Genomic DNA, 19,114 nt, shown 5'->3' on the forward strand with positions numbered 1-19,114 from the left:
CTCCCCCAAGGCCCTGCCACGCCCGTGCCAGCCTGCAGAACGGTCTGGCCCTCCTTTGCTGGGCGACGGGTGGCACAGGCTTCGCAGGGGGGGCTAAGTGCCTGCTCGTGTGAATCTGTCTAGCCCCAGTGACTTCAATGGGTCTGTGGTGCCTTCTTTCCACTGAGGAGCTGGCCTCATGCGTCTCTCACCCTAACTTCTGACCCCCCCTTCCCGCCCCTTTCCCCCAGGGGTCGATGACGTCTTTGTCTTCATAAACACCTACCGCCAAGCCACGCACCTGAAGGACCTGCAGCTGCGCATGATCCACACCATCCAGACGGCCGGGAAGGCCACCTTCTTCACCTCCTTGACCACGGCCGCGGCGTATGCCGCCAACATCTTCTCGCAGGTGTGTGGGGCTTTGCAGCGCCCCCCACCCCGTGTCACGGCCGCCTTGCTGGAAGCCATCGCCACCGGCCTTTCTGTGGTTCCCCTGCCCACAAGAGGGCAGCCACGGGCCTGCTCTGGAGATCTCCGCCTCATCTGGAAGCTCCTTGGGACCTCTGCCCGCTTGAGACTGACTCACTCCAGGCTGTTGCCGTGCACTTGTGGCAAAGCCAGCTCCCCTGGTGCTTTGGGCCATGCACTTGGCAAGGGGCTGGGGCTCCAGGGATGGGCTGAGACGTCTGCTCCCCAGGCCTGTGGTGCATGCGATGTGCTGGATTTGGGAGGAAAGGGGGCAGGTGACGAATGTTGCCAGCTTCTGCCCGGCTTGCTAGTCTGGGTCACCCTGCTCCAGCTGGGAGGAGGGGCTCAGGGAGAAGCAGAGCCAGCATGTCTAAGGGTCAGAGTCCCTCCACAAACAGATTGGGAATGTGTCCCTTCCAGACTCCTGAGCCCAGGTGCAGAGGGAGGAATCGCTGCAGATTCCATCCCAGGTTTTCCCTCTGCTTTGGGCACACTGGTGCTGCTGCCCCTGACAGCCCTGTGGTCACCAAGCACAAGGAGAGAGGAGGGTTGGGCCTTTCCCCCAGCCACTGGCCCCCTCTCCTGCATGTGCCCAGAGCCGGAGACGCGGGAGAGCTCCCTCCCCCAGCCTGTTCGCAATGCAGAGGCCCCCGCCGCCGGAGCGCCCTGACCACATGGGCCGTGTCTACAGTGCCCTGCGATCGTGTGCAGCCATGCAGCTGAGCCCCAGGCTGGCGCTAGCCGAGCTCGCCGCATTCCCCGGGGGCAGCTGGCCTCCTGGCGTTTGAGCAGCATGAACCGGCCCGTGTTCCGGTCCCCTACTCCCTCTTGGGTTCGCTCCCCTCCATTGGGTTGTCCCAGTGGGGCCTCTTGCTGGAACGTCTCTGGGATCCGCCCCCCCCTCCTAGCTGAGCGCTCTCTCCGCAGATCCCGGCGGTGCACGACTTCGGTCTCTTCATGTCTCTGATTGTGTCCTGCTGCTGGGTGGCCGTGCTCTTCACCATGCCGGCAGCCCTTGGAATATGGACCCTCTACGTGGCCCCCCTGGAGAGCGCCTGCCAGGCCAGGTGGGTGTCCTCACGGGGCTGTTTGGTCAGTGACAGGGCACGGACTCCCCCAGCAGCCTGCCTATGCCAGGCAAGGGATCTACAGCCTGGGCACAGAGTCCATGGGACGGCTGGTCGCTGGGTTGCCCTGGCCATGGCTTAGGGCAGCCACATGGCAGAGTATCAGTGCCGTGCGGCTGTGGCTGTACCACTGCATCCTGGGAAGGCTGGAGCTGCCGTCCCGCAGTGCTCAGCCCTGTGGCACAGCAGTGCATTGTGGGATCTAGGTCAAGGTGGCTATTGCAAAGCAGCTGCCACCTCCGGAGGCCTGAGCGACAGGTGTTGCAACCGGGGCATCCAAAGTGCCCTTGCGTGTGGGCACCAGGCCCTGTCCGGCACTGAGTATCAGGCAGCCCAGCCAGTCATGCGCCTAGCGGAGACCGAGCCCTCTCCCCGAGCAACAGCCTCGCCCCACACGCCCTGCCTCCGCTCTGCATGTGATCCCCTCCACTCGGGATACCAGAGAAGGCAGCTTCCTCCTAGTGGGAGTCCAGCTGGTGGGGAGGAGGCAGCGTGTGATCTACACGCTCTGCTGCACCTTCCCACGAGGGGCATTTCCCCTTTGGAAATGGCACCAGGTTTCCCTGGGCTCTTTCCGTCCCCTGCTGCTGGGGGCAGCAGGGAATGCTGGGCTCTGCCCAGCCCGGGGGCTTGAGGGGTTGCTTAGCGAGCTGCGTCCTTTATCCCACGTCCTGCACGCCGGGGCTTTGTCAGCTACTGCGTGTGCGGCTGGCGGGTGTGGCCATTCACCCTTGTGCGGACGCGGACAGTGAGCAGGTGAATGCACCAGGCTGTGCCCCGCCCCGGGCAGTGGGGCTGGCAGACTGGCCACAGGATTCTGCCCTTGCTGGGAGAGGAGGTTGATTCTTTATCTTTGGGATCAGACCAGGAGTCAAGGGCCTGCTCCTCATTTCTGCTTGTGTAGACACAGGGTGGCTGCTGCAGACTGACTCTAGATTTGTAATCAGAGCAGCCAGGTTCTCTGCTGATGTCAGTGGGGGCAGCCCCATGGACTCCCAAGGGGTTTCTGCCTCTTACACCTGCAGAGACGTTGTCCCAGGCCCTGCAGAGGGACCTGGGGACGCAGCTTTGTATCTCTGTATCTCAGTGCGGCTTCCCCCCACCCCCCTCTGGTGTTGTACAGCAGCCAGCTGGTTTCGTTCCTTGGCGGGGAATTCCCTGCACATCTCGCCCAGTCATCTGATGATTTGCGTTAGCAGCCAAGCTCTCCCTCCCTCCCCCCCGGGCTCCTGAGCAGTGGATGGGGTCGGCGAGGCGTTGGCATTGGCGTGCCTAGCAGGTCCCTGGAACAGGCTGTACTGCCAGCCCTGCCTGCCTCTCAGATGGGGGCCAGGCAGCAGGGTGCGTAGCCCAGAGCGGCTCACGACCGCTGCCTCCCTCCCCGTCCAGCTGCAGTCAGAGGTGCGGGGAGACGAGCGCCTTGCCCATCGCCGACGACCTGTTACTCGCCTCGGAGGATGCAGCCGGTCCAGACCGAGGGTCGCTCCCGTACCTGGATGATGACATCCCACTGCTCAGTGTGGAAGAGGAGCCGGGTAGGTCTTCCTGGGGACATGGGGCAACCCCCAAGGGAGTGGCAGTCCTGGCTTTTCCTCCCGGCTCTGCCACTGGCCCGCTGGGTGACCTTGGGCAAGTCACTGGGCTGCTCCGTGCCTCAGTTTCCCCAGATGTGAACTGGTCCGAACGATCCTTTGCTACCACCTGGGGTGTGGGGGGAGGACACTGTGAATCCGAATTCCCTAATGCCTGTGAAGTCTTTGCCTGAATATTACTTTAGGCATGGCAGTTTTTATGCTTCAGGGCTCCAATTAGGAAACCGTTTTGGCCAAAGTAACTAATGACCCTATGAAGGGGGCCAGAAAATATCTGACCTAGCACACCTGGGCAGCAGTTCAAGTCTCCTGATGGAGAAGCTTTATTCAGCTAAAATCCCAGTCCCCTCTGTGGTCTTTAATGTAACATCAGGTGGGCACATGGGAACAAAAGGTACTTTGTCCTTCTACAGCGCTCTGTGTCTGAGGCCTTCGAGCACTTCACAGGCATAGAGAGTGAGGCCTCACGGCCAGCTGTGGGGCAGGCCAGTACTATTATCCCTACTTTACCGGCGGGGAAACTGAGGCACAGAGCAGGGAAGTGACTTGCATGAGCTCAGAAGGGGGAAGAGAACTCAGGAGTCCTGATGGCCTCAATCACCAGACTGTCCAATTCGCCCTGGCTGGAGTGAAGGGTGGGAGCTAGTTCACTGGGAAGGGCCCTTGTACCCGTGGGTTTGAAAGCTGGCTGTTAGCGCTGCCTGGCTGAAACCGCAGCCCCGGAGCACACTCAGCACACTCCCTTGGGGATGGTGACAGACTTGGCCTGGTGACAGCTGTGTCCTTAGGGCAGGTTTAAACCTTCTCTGTCTGCCAACCCCTCTCCCCACCGCCCCGGGCTGGCGAATTTCGCAGTCCCAGAACAAGCAGAGGTCAGGCTGCTCCTAACATGCTGCTGGGCTCCCGCTGCAAGCCCTGAACCTCCTCAGTATGCCAGAGCAGCGCGGGATGGTAATTTATGGAAATAGCTCGTCCGCCAGGTCCCTGGACCATACGAAACAGCAGGAGAGTTTCCTGTAGGGCTCGTGAGCGAGGCGAGGACGTGGCTCTGTGTGGAGGCCCCGTGGAGCCTGCCAGGGCTGCTGGAAGGCACCTGGCTCCCTCGCTAACCCCACAGGAGAAAGCTCCATCTTGCCAATTGCAAATGAGAGGCCGATTCTTTGTGGGCTCCAGGGCACCCATGGCAGTCGGGTGGAGACCGAATGCAGCTGTTCACCCGCCAGCTAAAGGCACCGGAGCGCCTGCTGCCCCGGAAAAGCCTTGGGGGTCGCAGCCCGGGGGTGAAGGCACAGGAGGCGCCAGGCGGGACCATTGTTTTCTTGTAAAGCTGCTGGGGATTGCGATGTGGGAAGGGGTTCTCACTGACCCCCAGCGTTCTGCAGCACGGATTGCGCTGCTGATCACCCCCACACCCTAGCAAAGGCAGTGGGAGCAGAGGGAGTCAGTTAGGGAGTCAGTCACTGTTCCCGCTAATATTTGCCATCCATGTGCAGATTTTTTCCATCCATGTGTGGAATACATTTTATGTGCACGAAGGCTGGTGTGAATGTGCACCACCCAGACACACACAAAATCCATCCGGGGGTGCTCTGCTAATCAGCTGGGTGACGTCTGAATCTCTCCTGAGCAGCTGCACAAGTGCCCAGCTTCCAGGGAATGCTAGTGGCAGAATAGGGATTCATTTCCTCTTTGGTCATTTGTGGCCACAGATCTCAGTGGGGTGATCCTGGAAGGGGGAGACCCAGAGGTTGGTAAGTTCCCTGCTGCACAGGGTCAGATCCTGCCTGGATCCACACGTGTACTATCTTGATGGCAAAGTTCAGGCCGAAGCGGGGAAAGAACGAGCTTGTGCTTAAAGCATAAGGTTGGGATTTGGGACAGTAGGGGTCTGTTCCCGGTTCGCTGCTGGTTTCAGTGTGTGATCATGGACAAGTTGCTGCCCCTCTCCGTGCCTCCGTTTCCCCCTCTGTAAAAAGGGGATAATGGTACTTCCCTATCTTGCACGGGTGCTGGGGGCCCATTGAAATATTGTTAAAGGCCATGAAGATCCCACAGACCTGCTGAATTATCTGTTAGAATTTAAAAACTCACCCAGACCTTCACTGGGGACCTTCATGGATGTCAAATCTATTAGGTGTGGAGAAGTATGTCATTAACATTTTCCTCCCCGTCGGAGCCAAGAATGAGGGGGAGCCCTGGAAATGCTAAACCCCAAGATGTTGTCAGGGCAAACCACGCCTCCCGGGGGCTGGCGGTTGCTGCCTGTGCCAGGGTGGTATGTGCCTGAGGGGGTAGGGCACTAGACGAGGCCCTGAGGGCTTCTTTTCCTGCCAGTGACCTGCCGTGTGCCCTCGCTCAGCCACTTCACCGCCCTGCCCCTCTGGTCCCCTCCCACCAGCTCATCTCATAAGAGTTTGTGCAGCCCCTACCACGTGGATGAGAGCCACAGGGCGGGGGAGGGTTGCTGAGCACATGCCTCTAAGAGGCACGGAGACACTTCGGGTATGTCTACACTACCCCGCTAGTTCGAACTAGTGGGGGTAATGTAGTCATCCGCAGTTGCAAATGAAGCCCGGGATTAGAAGCCTAATCCGAACTAGCTAGTCCGTGCCGCGTGTAGCCGCGCGGCACGGGGTTCAAAATAGCCGGCATTTAAAAATGGCGCCGGCCGGCTTCATGCAAACGAAGCCCGTGAAATTCAAATCCTGGGCTTCATTTGCAACTGCGGATGACTACATTACCCCCGCTAGTTCGAACTAGCGGGGTAGTGTAGACATACCCTTCCTTGTCCAGCTTCGGCCCGGGCAGTGGGTCTGAGGCACTGAAGGGTGCAGGTGACTGGAATATCCCTCAGTCTGTCCATCTGCCTGGCTCCTCTGAGCTCCAGGAGAACTTGCCTTTCGTGGGCCCCTGCGAGGGGCTTGGGGGCTGAGCCAAGCACTGAGCCTGCCTTTGGCCTGTTTCTCCCCTAGTGGCTCTGGAGCTGGGGGACGTGCCGCTGGCGTCAGCGCTGCCCGAGAACTTGCTGCTCCCGGCCGAGAAGGTCCCAAGGGGTCACTTGATCGCCCACCTGCAAGAGCTCCTCCAGCACTGGGCGCTGTGGTCAGCGGGCAGGAGCAGATGGGTGATTGTGGGTAAGGACAGCCGGATGCCCGCCCCCAGGCGGCATCCCATGGACTGGAATTGGGCAGCGCTCCCAGAATTCCTCAGCCATCCTGGCAAGGGGAGGCCGAGGCTGGGCGCAGGGTTGCTGCCTCACCCCTCCAGCCTCGTGGGAATGGCCGCACAAGCAGAAGGACATAGATTCCTCCCCACAGCTCTGGGTGCGGCAGAGGACACTGCCCGTTTCCAGCTGGCACGGGGCTCCCCTCTGGCCTGCGCCAGCCACGTGGCATCCCAGGACGACATGGGGCTGCTGTGTTCTGCCTGGCATCCCCATGGCTCTCTCTGCATCCAGCACCTGTCGCTTCCCTGCTAGCCCAGGAGACCCCCAGCACCCCGCCATGGACATCCCTGGGGACTCCCTGCCGGTGAGAGCTCTGTGGGTGAGCCAAGTCCCATGTGCTGGCCGCGCCTCTCGTTGCAGGGCTCTTTGTCACCATCCTGATCCTGTCCATATTCTTCGCTAGCCGCCTCCGCCCAGCTAGCCGGGCGCCTCTTCTCTTCCGGCCCGACACCAACATCCAGGTGCTCCTGGACCTCAAATACAACCTGAGCGCCGAGGGCATCTCCTGCGTCACCTGCTCAGGTGAGAGTTCCCGAGGGTCGGAGGGGGGCAGGGAGGGGGCAAGTAGCCGCAGGGCATCTGCACTCCCCGTGCAAACCTCCCAGCGGGGCTGACGTCTCGTGCCGCCTTCTGAGCCCTCCTTGGCTGCTCTCTCGGCCCCCTCGCCCGCTAGACGAGCCCAAGAGAATCCAGGCGGGACACCGATTCCTGTTGCGTCGTGCCCCTTTTCCTCACACTCCGGTTACGTCTACACTGTCAGTTTGTGCGGCAGAAAAATATGCTAACAAGGGACTCATTTGCATGAGTCGCAATCTCATTTGCATATTTTCTGCCATTCCGTTTTTGCGCTAGGGGTTTCTGCGCAAGAACAAGCCTGTGGACGTTTCCTTTTTGCGCAAGATCGGTCTGAGGCATAAGGAAAAGGAAACGTCCACACGGCTTGTTTTTGCGCAAAAACCCCTAGTGCAGAAACAGATCAGCAGAAAATATGCAAATGAGATTGTGACTCATGCATATGGGTCCTTCATTAGCATATCTTCAGCCGCAAAAACTGGCAGTGTAAACGTAGCCCCACTGGCGAGCCCAGCGCGGAGGCCCAGGAAGGAATAACCCAGGGGTTGGGGTGCAAATGTTCCCTTCCTGCCCTCGGGATCGGTGTCAGCCCCACACTTGTGAGCGAAACCACCCCTTTCTGGACAGCCGGGGCTGCCCGTGGCCTGGCCCATTTCCCCAGAAGGTGGGTTCGGTCTCTATGAAGCCTGTGTCTCTTGGCAGCTCGGAGACCTAGAGGAGCTGTGTAGGGCAGGGGTGGCAGCCTGCCGGCCCTGGGGCTGGGGGAAGGAAAGCACAAATTGCACGCGCTCCGGGCAGGCTGTGTCTGGCAGCTGACCGCTCTGCCCTGCCCGAGTGAGAAATGCCCACGTCAGCGGGGATCCGGATGGGGGCACCTCTGTGGGAACTCGCCTTCCCCTGAGGCCCGGGCCGCCCCAGCACAGCCGTGGGTTGAGACACGGAGACGTTCGCTCTCTGCAGAGCCCCTCTCTGCATTGCCGCCTCCGGGGACTGGTGTGGGGCCAAGCAGACAAAGGTCCCCATGTGTTACCTGCCTAGGAGGTGGGGCTGAGCAGAGGGAGGTCCTGGCGTGTTACCTGCCCAGGGGGAAGAGACGGCAGCAGGGCTGGAGATGGGGCTGAGCCACGGGGTCCCGGTGTGTTACCTGCCTGGGCAGTGGGGCTGAGCCACGGGGTCCCGGTGTGTTACCTGCCTGGGCAGTGGGGCTGAGCCACGGGGTCCCAGTATGTTACCTGCCTGGGCAGTGGGACTGAGCCACGGGGTCCCGGTGTGTTAGCTGCCTGGGCAGTGGGACTGAGCCACGGGGTCCCGGTGTGTTACCTGCCTGGGCAGTGGGACTGAGCCACGGGGTCCCGGTGTGTTACCTGCCTGGGCAGTGGGACTGAGCCACGGGGTCCCGGTGTGTTACCTGCCTGGGCAGTGGGGCTGAGCCACGGGGTCCCGGTGTGTTACCTGCCTGGGCAGTGGGGCTGAGCCACGGGGTCCCGGTGTGTTAGCTGCCTGGGCAGTGGGGCTGAGCCATGGGGTCCCGGTGTGTTACTTGCCTGGGCAGTGGGGCTGAGCCATGGGGTCCCGGTGTGTTACCTGCCTGGGCAGTGGGGCTGAGCCATGGGGTCCCGGTGTGTTAGCAGCCCCGGTGCGCAGCCTTGCCAAACTCTGCCAATGCCGTTCGCCTTTTCCTCCCTGACTAACCTTGTGGGACAGGTTTGTTTCAGGAAAAGCCCCACAATCTGCAAAGCAACATCCGAACCTCCCTGGAGAAGAAGAAACGGGGCTCGGGGCCCCCTTGGGGCAGCAGAGGGGGCCCGGCTGATGCTGTGCAGCAGGGTGAGTGAGCAAGGGACTGGCCGGCAGTCAATCTGTCCTGTCCCCGATTTCAGGCTGGGCCTGAGATCCAGTCTGGGAAGGAACATGACAGGGGTGGGCTCTGAGCAGACCGAAAAGGGATGTTGCCGCAGACACCTCTCTACTGCATTCCTTGGATGCTGGGCATTGGATGGTTTGGGGGTGCCCGGCTACTGGGAACGACCTTCCCCCTCTTCCGACTTGCTGCCCCTCATTGCTCCTGGTGCTTCAGCTCTTCAGAGCTGCACAGCAGACAGGCATGCGGGAAGAACAATGCAACAAAGCAGCAGTGTGGTCCAGTGGTCGGAGTGTGGGACTGGGAGCCAGGAACAGCAGAGTCCTCGTCCCAGCTCTGCCACTGACTTGCTGCCAGGCTGTGGGCAGGTCATTAAACCCGCTTGTTTCCTTCGCCTGCACCCACCAGGGTTGGATCGGGTTGGGGAATAATTTTCAATGGGGGGGAGCACTCCAAGAATTGAGTAAGAGGTCAAGGGCTGCACTTTTCTATGATATGAATGGAGGCAGTGCAGGGTTTGGAGAGGAAGATCTGGGGAGGATTGGGGTGCAGGAGGGGGTTTCAAGAGGGGGTTCTGACCTGGGGCAGGAATGCAGGAAGCCTGGACAAGGGCGGGAAAGAAGCTTGGGTGCAGGAGGAGGGTGTACAAGAGAAGGGGTGTAGAGGGTTTGGGTGCAGGAGGGGGATGTGGCCTGGGACAGGGGTACAGAGGATTTGGGTGCAGGAGGGGGATGTGGCCTGGGACGGGTGCAGAGGGTTTGGGTGCAGGAGGGGTTGTGGCTTTGGACAGGAGTGCAGAGGGTTTGGGTGCAGGAGGCGGATGTGGCCTGGGACAGGAGTGCAGAGGGTTTGGGTGCAGGAGGCGGATGTGGCCTGGGACGGGTGCAGAGGGTTTGGGTGCAGGAGGCGGATGTGGCCTGGGACAGGAGTGCAGAGGGTTTGGGTGCAGGAGGGGGATGTGGCCTGGGACGGGTGCAGAGGGTTTGGGTGCAGGAGGCGGATGTGGCCTGGGACAGGAGTGCAGAGGGTTTGGGTGCAGGAGGCGGATGTGGCTTTGGACAGGGGTGCAGAGGGTTTGGGTGCAGGAGGGGTTGTGGCTTTGGACAGGAGTGCAGAGGGTTTGGGTGCAGGAGGGGGATGTGGCCTGGGACGGGTGCAGAGGGTTTGGGTGCAGGAGGCGGATGTGGCCTGGGACAGGAGTGCAGAGGGTTTGGGTGCAGGAGGCGGATGTGGCTTTGGACAGGGGTGCAGAGGGTTTGGGTGCAGGAGGGGTTGTGGCTTTGGACAGGAGTGCAGAGGGTTTGGGTGCAGGAGGGGGTTGTGGCCTGGGACGGGTGCAGAGGGTTTGGGTGCAGGAGGGGGATGTGGCCTGGGACGGGTGCAGAGGGTTTGGGTGCAGGAGGGGGATGTGGCCTGGGACAGGGGTGCAGAGGGTTTGGGTGCAGGAGGCGGATGTGGCCTGGGACAGGGGTGCAGAGGATTTGGGTGCAGGAGGGGGATGTGGCCTGGGACAGGGGTGCAGAGGATTTGGGTGCAGGAGGCGGATGTGGCCTGGGACAGGGGTGCAGAGGATTTGGGTGCAGGAGGGGGATGTGGCCTGGGACAGGGGTGCAGAGGGTTTGGGTGCAGGAGGCGGATGTGGCCTGGGACAGGGGTGCAGAGGATTTGGGTGCAGGAGGGGGATGTGGCCTGGGACGGGTGCAGAGGGTTTGGGTGCAGGAGGGGTTGTGGCCTGGGACAGGGGTGCAGAGGATTTGGGTGCAGGAGGGGGATGTGGCCTGGGACGGGTGCAGAGGATTTGGGTGCAGGAGGGGGATGTGGCCTGGGACAGGGGTGCAGAGGATTTGGGTGCAGGAGGGGGATGTGGCCTGGGACAGGGGTGCAGAGGGTTTGGGTGCAGGAGGCGGATGTGGCCTGGGACAGGGGTGCAGAGGGTTTGGGTGCAGGAGGCGGATGTGGCCTGGGACAGGAGTGCAGAGGGTTTGGGTGCAGGAGGCGGATGTGGCCTGGGACAGGGGTGCAGAGGGTTTGGGTGCAGGAGGCGGATGTGGCCTGGGACAGGGAGGTGCGAGAGGGGGTGGAATGCCAGGTGTAGGCTTTGGCCGGGAGGCGCATGGGCAGCTCCTGGCCGGCAGCCTAGCTGAACCCTTGGGCAGGCTCCCTGGGTGCTGTGGCCCCTCAAGCCGCTCAAAGCAGCCAGATGCTGGGGCCAGCGTGTGTGTCTCTGAGCACCCCGGGGGGAGGGGAGCAGCGGGTCTCCGTGTGCTGCCAGTGCTCACAAGCACTGACCTTGCGCTCCCATGGACCAGTGTTCGGCCATTGGGACGGTGCTGGGGGTGGGGGCAGGGCGCGGAGCGAGAGACACGTGCTGGCCCCAGCGGCTGTCTGCTTTGAGCGGTGGGAGGGGATGGCACCCAGGGAGCCTGCCCCCGGGTCCCGCGGGGCTGCCTTGGGCCGGATCCAAACGGTCTGCCGGCTGGACGCAGCCCGTGGGAGGTGTTAGCCTGCCCCCAGGTGGGAGGATGGACTAGCCAGCCGGTCAGATCCTGCACGTTGGAGCCCTGGGGCCAGCCGGAGGCTAGCGCAGGGTCCGGCCCCACGCTCTCAGAGCCCGTGGCCATGGCGCCGGGCTGTGGTGTTGGGCTAGCGCTGGGGAGAGGCTAGGCCGGGCGTCCCTCTGCATTCGCTCCCCTGCTTTGTGGCGTTAGCCGAGCGGCTTCACCAGCGCCCCTGTTGTTTTGCAGAGCCCCAGGGGACTGTGTACGTCTCCAAGTCCAAAGGCCAGGGCAGGCCGGCCGTCTACAGGTTCTCCCTCAACGCCAGCCTTCCTGCCCCCTGGCAGATGGTGTCCCCGGGAGATGGGGAGGTGCCCTCCTTCCAGGTGAGTTAAGTGGATGCGTTAGACCCTCGCACACCATGCGAGGTGCTTGCGTCTGAGAGCCTCCTGCCCCACAGGCAGGTCACAGGAGCTCAGAGGTGGCATCAATGGGGCACTGCTGTGAGGAAGCTCGCAGCGCTGGCTTCCCAGTCAGCCCTGACAGGGACACTGTGTATGTCCTACCCGGCGTTGCTGGGACGCCACGTGTCAGTGCTGGGCTGCGATTGGGCCGGTGCTGGAGAGCAGGCGGGAGCGGCGAGGGTTACTGGGCAGCTAAGGCCTGCCGGGGGTTCCTCAGATGAACTGGCCCACAGGAGGTTTCTAAGCCGTTCTGGGGTCAATTCTCGCTCCTGACCCCCCGTCCAGGAGCAGGCAGGGCAGCTGAGTGGAGCCTGCACAAGGAGCCTGGGGGCTATCCAGTGGAGATCGCCCCTTTGCAGTGGGGCTGAGCGCTCGTCGCTCCAGCTGCAGTAGGGGGGCTCCCTGACAGCTGAGCTCTGGCTGTCCCCAGCTGCCCTCGGTCTGGGCGGGAGGCCGAGGCCCCGGAGGGTGAGGTCTGTGTGGCAATGGATTAGCTCCCCCCTGCAGAATCTTTTCCCTTGGCCCGGGGAGGGCTCCGGGGAAGGGGGCGGTGTCTAACGTCTCTTTGACCCGTGGCTTGGCTGCGGCACTGTGCGGTTAAGTGTCTGTTTTCGTTAATCCATTGCTTAGGTGTATAGAGTTCCTTTCGGTAACTTCACCAAGAAGCTGACAGCTTGTGTGTCCACAGTAGGGCTGCTTCAGCAGACGAGCCCCCGGAAGTGGATGATGACCGCCTTGTCCTGCGACACCAGGAGAGGCTGGAAGTTCGACTTCAGTTTCTACGTCGCGGCCAAGGAGCAGCAGCGAACGCGGTAACAGCCCTGTCAACTGGGGTGGGGAGCCTACGGCCCTGGGTTGCCTGGATCTGGCCCTCAAGGCTCGGGGCTCCCCCACCAGCATTGGGGAGCTTGCGCTCCAGCCCTGTGGCCCCCCCTTCCGCCAAGACCCTGCACCCCCACTCCGCTCCTGCACCCTACCTCCCGCCCCCACTCCGCTCCTGCGCCCTACCTCCCACCCAGCCCTTCCACCCCATCCCGCTCCTGCGCCCTACCTCCCGCCCCCACTCCGCTCCTGCGCCCTACCTCCCGCCCAGCCCTTCCACCCCATCCCGCTCCTGCGCCCTACCTCCCGCCCCCACTCCGCTCCTGCGCCCTACCTCCCGCCCCCACTCCGCTCCTGCGCCCTACCTCCCACCCAGCCCTTCCACCCCATCCCGCTCCTGCGCCCTACCTCCCGCCCCCACTCCGCTCCTGCGCCCTACCTCCCGCCCAGCCCTCCCACCCCAACCCGCTCCTGCGCCCTACCTCCCGCCCCCACTCCGCTCCTGCGCCCTACCTCCCGCCCAGCCCTCCCACCCCATCCCGCTCCTGCACCCTACCTCCCACCCCCACTCCACTCCTGCGCCCTACCTCCCGCCCCCACTCCGCTCCTGCGCCCTACCTCCCACCCCCACTCCACTCCTGCGCCCTACCTCCCGCCCCCACTCCGCTCCTGCGCCCTACCTCCCACCCAGCCCTCCCACCCCATCCCGCTCCTGCACCCTACCTCCCACCCCCACTCCACTCCTGCACCCTACCTCCCGCCCCCACTCCGCTCCTGCGCCCTACCTCCTGCCCAGCCCTCCCACCCCATCCCGCTCCTGCACCCTACCTCCCGCCCAGCCCTCCCGCCCTCAGTCCGCTCCTGCGCCCTACCTCCCGCCCCCACTCCGCTCCTGCGCCCTACCTCCCGCCCAGCCCTCCCGCCCCTACTCCGCTCCTGCGCCCTACCTCCCGCCCAGCCCTCCCGCCCCTACTCCGCTCCTGCGCCCTACCTCCCGCCCCTACTCCGCTCCTGTGTGCTACCTCCCGCCCAGCCCTCCCCCCCCTTAGCCTGCTTCCCAGCAGCTTCTTCTCACATCCTGAACTCATTTTGGCTTTGTATCAGAGCATGGGGGGCCAGAAAATCTACTAGCCTGTGTCCCGTCCCCCCCCCAGGCTCTGGTGTGAGGGGAATGTGGGGTGGGTTGTATTTTTTTTTTTTGCTTCTCACTTTTGTGTGGTCCCCAACTGATTTGTTTGTGGGTCATCAGTCCCTGACCCGAAAAAGGTTCCCCATCCTTGCCGTAAACGCTCAGCTGCCAGGGAATGGCGCTGCCTCACAGGTAGTGCAAGGGAGGGGAAGACAGGAATCCTGGGTCTCTTCTCAGCTCTGTCACAGACTTTCTGTGTGTCTCTGAGCAAGAGGCTTCATTGTTCTGTGCCTCGGTTTCCTCATCAAGAAAATGGGTCTAATTCCGCTACATGCTGTGTGCTGCTACCCTCTGCTGGGTCAAATTGGAATTACTCAGCCAGGCACCATAGCCCCTTATGCCTACGCCACCTATGGCTAATGGAGAGTCTAGCTCAAGTGGCAGTGGCCGGTGTATTTGGAACAGGAGGGAATGAGTTTGGTCTCTCCAGCCTGCACATGGCTGCAGCACCCTGGCCAGGTGGATCTGTGAAGTCAGGAGTTCCCTGGGGGTATGTCTACACTACCACCCTAGTTCGAACTAGGGTGGTTAATGTAGACAACCGGAGTTGCAAATGAAGCCCGGGATTTGAATTTTCCAGGCTTCATTTGCATATTGCCGGGCGCTGCCATTTTTAAATGTCCGCTAGTTCGGACTCTGTGCCCGCGGCTACACGCGGCACGGACTAGGTAGTTCGGATTAGGCTTCCTATTCCGAAGTACCGGTACCCCTCGTTCCACTAGGGTGGTAGTGTAGACATACTCTGGGATCCTCCCCCACCTTTGCAAAGGCCCCTGGGGGCAAGAGGGCGGGATCGTTGACGGTCTTAGTGTGGTGGGTTTGCTGGTGCCAGAGAAAATCCCTCTCTTGGGCTCCCGGCCTCCGGTCCCTTCTCTCTCTGGCTCTGCGCCCGTGGGCAGTACTCATGCCCCCTCGGAGTCACTTTCTCCCCAGATTCCGTCCTTCCCTCATCCCTGGCCCCTCTTTCCCGCTCCCCCCCCCCCGTGCCGTTCCATTGCCACGCCCCTACGCTGGTGTCCCAAGGGTGCTGCCACACGGAGCCGCTGTGTGCCGGCCTCTCGCGCCCACTGCGCAGCAGCACTGGGTTCTCCCTCATGCCCCGCTCTTTGCCTCGCAGGAAACTCTATTTCGCCCAGTCACACAAGCCTCCGTACCACGGCCGAGTGTGCGTGGCGCCCCCGGGCTGCCTTCTCAGCTCCAGCCCAGACGGACCCAACAAAGGCTTCCTCTACGTGCCCAGCGAGAAGGGTGAGCTGGGGGGAGCTGCCGGGGGCGCGTGGGCCTGGCTGCGCTGGGAGGGCTCGTCGGGGGTTCCTTGCTTTCCTGGCTTGTAACCGTCCCCTCGTTGTTTGGCAGCGTCCCCCAAGGAGAAGCTCTCGGCCACCTCGGGCTTCAACCCGTGCGGGAACACGGGCTGCGGGAAGCCGGCAGTGCGGCCGCTGGTGGACACGGGGGCCATGGTGTTTGTGGTGTTCGGCATCCGCGGGGTGAATCACACCCGACACCCAGATAACCACGTCATCGGAGACATGGTACACCCGCTTTCCTGCCTGTGGGCCCAGCCAGCCCTGGGGTGGTGAATGCAGGCAAACCTCCCCGGGGCTAATCCCCCGAATTCTCACCTGCACTCCTCCCCCTCCAGCAATCGCTCCCCACCTCCGACCGGCTAAAAGAGCAGAAGCAGCCATGCTGGGATGAGGCCCTTAAGAAAGCCTGTTCGTTATCTGTGAGCTTACTCCAGATGGAACTCGGGGGCCCTCCTTGAAATTATTTCACACTCTCCAGAAAAACCCCACCTACGCCCAGGGGCCAACCACTTACATCTGAGACCTCTCTGGGGGGTGTCGTGGATGTTACAGGGGCTCCCAAAATCAGGCTGAGAGGGGACACTTCGCTGACGGGCGGGGGGAGGGGTGCTAGCCGTTGCTGTGTCATTCGTGGCTGGCCTGCAGAGAGGGATTAGCTTAAAGATGACTCAGTCTGATTTGTCAGTGTGCAGCTTAGTTCCCCCGTCTGCTAGCCGGGCACATGGATGGCGCTTTCCCAACCAACATCCGCTTCCCTCTATTTCCGGGTGGCTTCCCCTAGTACAGTGGGGGAGCAGTATGGGCAGAACTAGCCCTTGCCGCTTTCTGCCCACCAGCCCCGCTTGGAAGGCAGCCAGGGGACAGAGCGGGAGGTCAGACCAGGAGCTGTCTGGACTGCTCCTCCAAGGGGGCGGGAGTCAGTTTGCTTATCAAGCATCCGATCCCGCGTGATGTGCCAGTGCTTCTGTGGTGGGCGACCACTTGCCCACGCTCCCCTTGTCTAGCTTGGGGGTGTGATTGCCCCGGGTTTGTGCCTGTTGCATGAGGTTGGGTAGGAGATGGTTTGAATCAGTCCAGCCCCTGGTGTGGACGCAGCGATAGCAGGATCACGGTTCCTCGTCCTTTGCACGGATTAATGCTACAGCTGCAAGTACCCTTTTACGGGAGGGCATGTGCCACTCTAACGACACCAGGCTAGTGAACGGGGGGCTCCTTTGGGGTGTAGATGGGGCCTGAGTCTTGGGCCACGTCTACACTGCAGGTGTTTTGCAGAAGAGGAAGTGCAAATGGGTGCTCGTTTGCAGGGCTTGCCAAGCGGCGGCGAGCCCCACTCACCAGCCGTGCGGTTTTGCGCGGTTCTGTGCATACGCAGGTCACTCTGCGCCGGCTCTTCCGGGTTGTAATCTACTCGCCCATGGATAAGGATTATTTGTCAAGCCCTGCTCATTTGCATATCGCACGCTCTCATTTGCATACCTTCTTCCGATCCTTTTTGCAGAAGAGGTTTTTGCGATAAAAAGCGCCATGTAGACGGGGCCATTTGTCAGGAAAAACCCCATTTTGCACAAGATCCCTTATTCCTCCGAAAGTGAGGTTTACAGGCTCTTGCGCAAAAGGCGTTTTTTCCGACAAATGGCCCCGTCTACACGGCGCTTTTTGTCACATAAAACCTCTTCCGCATAAAGGATCGGAAGAAGATATGCAAATGAGAGCGTGCGATATGCAAATGAGTGCTCCATTTGCATTTTCCTCTTCCGCGAAACACCCGCAGTGTAGATGTAGCCTTGCGTGTAGAAGAGCCTGTGGGGCAGAGCTGTGACCCATCTGGCGCTCGGGCTGGTTCGCTGGACTTGTCTGGATGCTGCTGCGAGCCAGGCAGGGTTCTGGGGTGCCCCAGCGACACCTGCCCAGCCACCCACTTTGCCTCTTCATGCCACTGCTCTTGGTTCCCAAGGCAGGACTCCGGCTCCTGGAGCGAGGATGCCGGTTGTTCTCTCTGCCCAACGCTGGGGCCCCAGACTGGGTGCCCAGTGTGGGGTATGGAGAAGGGGCAGTTGGTGTCGTGAGCTCAGCCGCAGGCCCGGGCCCCCCCCCCCCCAGTCCCCCACAACTCCCCCAGGCCCTGGGCAAGTGCCTCACGTGTTTCGCTCTCGCTGTGGTGTCTCCTTGTGAAAGGGCAGCGTTATCTACGACGACAGCTTTGACCTCTTCAAAGAGATTGGCAACCTGTGCCGCATCTGCAAGGCCATCGCCAGCAACGCGGAGCTGGTGAAGCCGGGCGGGGCCCAGTGCCTGCCCTCAGGTATGTGGGCCCCCGCCTGGCCTGATCCCGGGGACACGGGCACAGCTATGCACCAAGCAGGCGCAGCGGCTGGGCTTGGGAAGAGCCGGTCCTGCTATCTGCGAACCCGAACTCCCGGCCTCCTCGCCCTGTCTGCTGCGGGAGGGGAAGTCATGTATAGATGCTGGGCCCAGCTGCTAACCTTTAGCTGTGCTCAGAACTGGGGGTGAGCAAGACCTGGCCCTGGCCCAGGGGTGGGCAATCATTTTTAATGGGAGACTGCTCCCAGAACTTGGTACGTGGTCAAGGGCTGCACTCTTCTATGATACTAATGGAGGGGGTGGGGTCTGGGACAGCGATTGGGTGCAGAAGGGAGTTCAAGATAGGAGGCTGGGTGCATAGCTGTGCAGGGTCTGGGAGGAGACGCGGGTGTAGGAGAGGAGTCTGACCGGGAGGAGGAGTGCAGGAGGGGGTGCAGGGTCTGGGAGGAGGTGTGGGTGCAGGAGCAGGTATGCAGAGGATTTGGATTATGTAGGGCTGGGGAGGGAGAGGCTGGGGTACCAGGTGCAGGCTGTGGCCAGAAGGCACTTACCTAAGTGGTTCCCAGCCAGCAGCCCAGCAGGTCCCTCGGTCTGGCTCTCCAGCTCCAAGCAAGCCCCGGTGGTGGGTACTTTGCATGCTGCCTGCCCCACAGATACAGTCCAGGCAGCTCCCACTGGCCAGTCTCTGCAAGCTGCGAGATTGTGCTGGAGATGGGGGCAGTGTGGAAAGGCTGCCCCGCTCCCCAGGCTCGTGATCCCTGCACTGTTCGCTTTGAGCAGTGTGTGGGGTGGGGCAGGCAGGGAGCCATGGGCTGCATTTTGCCTGCCCCTGCCGTAGCCAGGCAAGAAGGGATTGCAGAAGGAATCGCAGCCTCAAGGTACCTTTCAGCTTCATCCATCTCCCTGGGCTGTGTGTATCTGTGGCCTCGTTCCTAGAAGCTCCATCAGGGAGTCTGGAGATGGACTAGATCATCCAGTCCATTCCCTCCAGGATGTCCGTGGGGTCCTCCGCTTTACCCCAGTGCAAGGGAGAGCAGGATCTGGTCCCAGTCCCCATGGAGTGGAGACTGAGCCGCTAACTCTCGTGGGTCCGTGGCATCGCTTCGTAGTGGCTCTCCCGGCATGTCACACACGTCCCCGGGCCTGGAGGGCAGTAGCCCGAGGTGGAGATGATGCAGCATGTTTCTTTGTAGCTGCAAGTTAACTCGTATCTGGAGGAGTCCCAGGATGCTTTTAGGCAGCAGCACAGAAAGGCACCCCGAGAACGGAGGGCAAGGCCGCCCACATTCGTGGAGGTGCCCCCCTGCCTGCTGACACCTGCCACTCACCAGCAGGCAAACGTGTCCTGGCGATTTGGGGTGTTGTCTCCCTTTGTCTTCTCACACCAGTGTAAAGGCCGGGGGGAGCGGGGTTCTCTGACGGCCAGTCCCACCCGCTCACAGCTAGGGCAGGAAGGTGGAAAGCTAGGCAGGGCCCGGAGTCCTACACAAGTTACCTAAGGCTGCCCCACGTGGCTCCTGTCGGTGCTCGGGGTTTCTCTTTCATACCCCCCTCCCGTGGCTTCCTTTGCCCCATCCCCCTGCGCACAACTTCTGCCAGGGCTGGAGGTTCCCTCGCACACACGCGCCCTGTGGTTTCCCTGCCTCCCCCATTCACAGCTTCTGCCACGGTTCAGGGCTTCCCTGG

At 61.9% G+C, this 19,114-nt stretch overlaps 1 protein-coding gene across 2 annotated transcripts in view; it reads left to right on the forward strand.

The window, feature by feature from the left end:
- DISP3 (dispatched RND transporter family member 3) overlaps positions 1-19,114 on the forward strand; it is a 71,367-nt gene that overhangs the window by 41,531 nt on the left and 10,722 nt on the right. For both annotated transcript variants that reach the window (XM_075906184.2, XM_075906185.2), the window contains exons 6-16: positions 231-391; positions 1,378-1,517; positions 2,967-3,112; positions 6,142-6,303; positions 6,756-6,917; positions 8,673-8,795; positions 11,574-11,710; positions 12,419-12,600; positions 14,917-15,047; positions 15,156-15,331; positions 17,282-17,408. In XM_075906184.2, coding sequence (XP_075762299.2) covers positions 231-391; positions 1,378-1,517; positions 2,967-3,112; positions 6,142-6,303; positions 6,756-6,917; positions 8,673-8,795; positions 11,574-11,710; positions 12,419-12,600; positions 14,917-15,047; positions 15,156-15,331; positions 17,282-17,408 — 1,647 coding nt within the window. The remainder of the gene's footprint in view (positions 1-230; positions 392-1,377; positions 1,518-2,966; positions 3,113-6,141; positions 6,304-6,755; positions 6,918-8,672; positions 8,796-11,573; positions 11,711-12,418; positions 12,601-14,916; positions 15,048-15,155; positions 15,332-17,281; positions 17,409-19,114) is intronic.

Source organism: Pelodiscus sinensis, chromosome 24 (genome assembly GCF_052426305.1).
Source record: "Pelodiscus sinensis isolate ZL-2025 chromosome 24, ASM5242630v1, whole genome shotgun sequence".
NCBI lineage: Eukaryota > Metazoa > Chordata > Testudines > Trionychidae > Pelodiscus > Pelodiscus sinensis.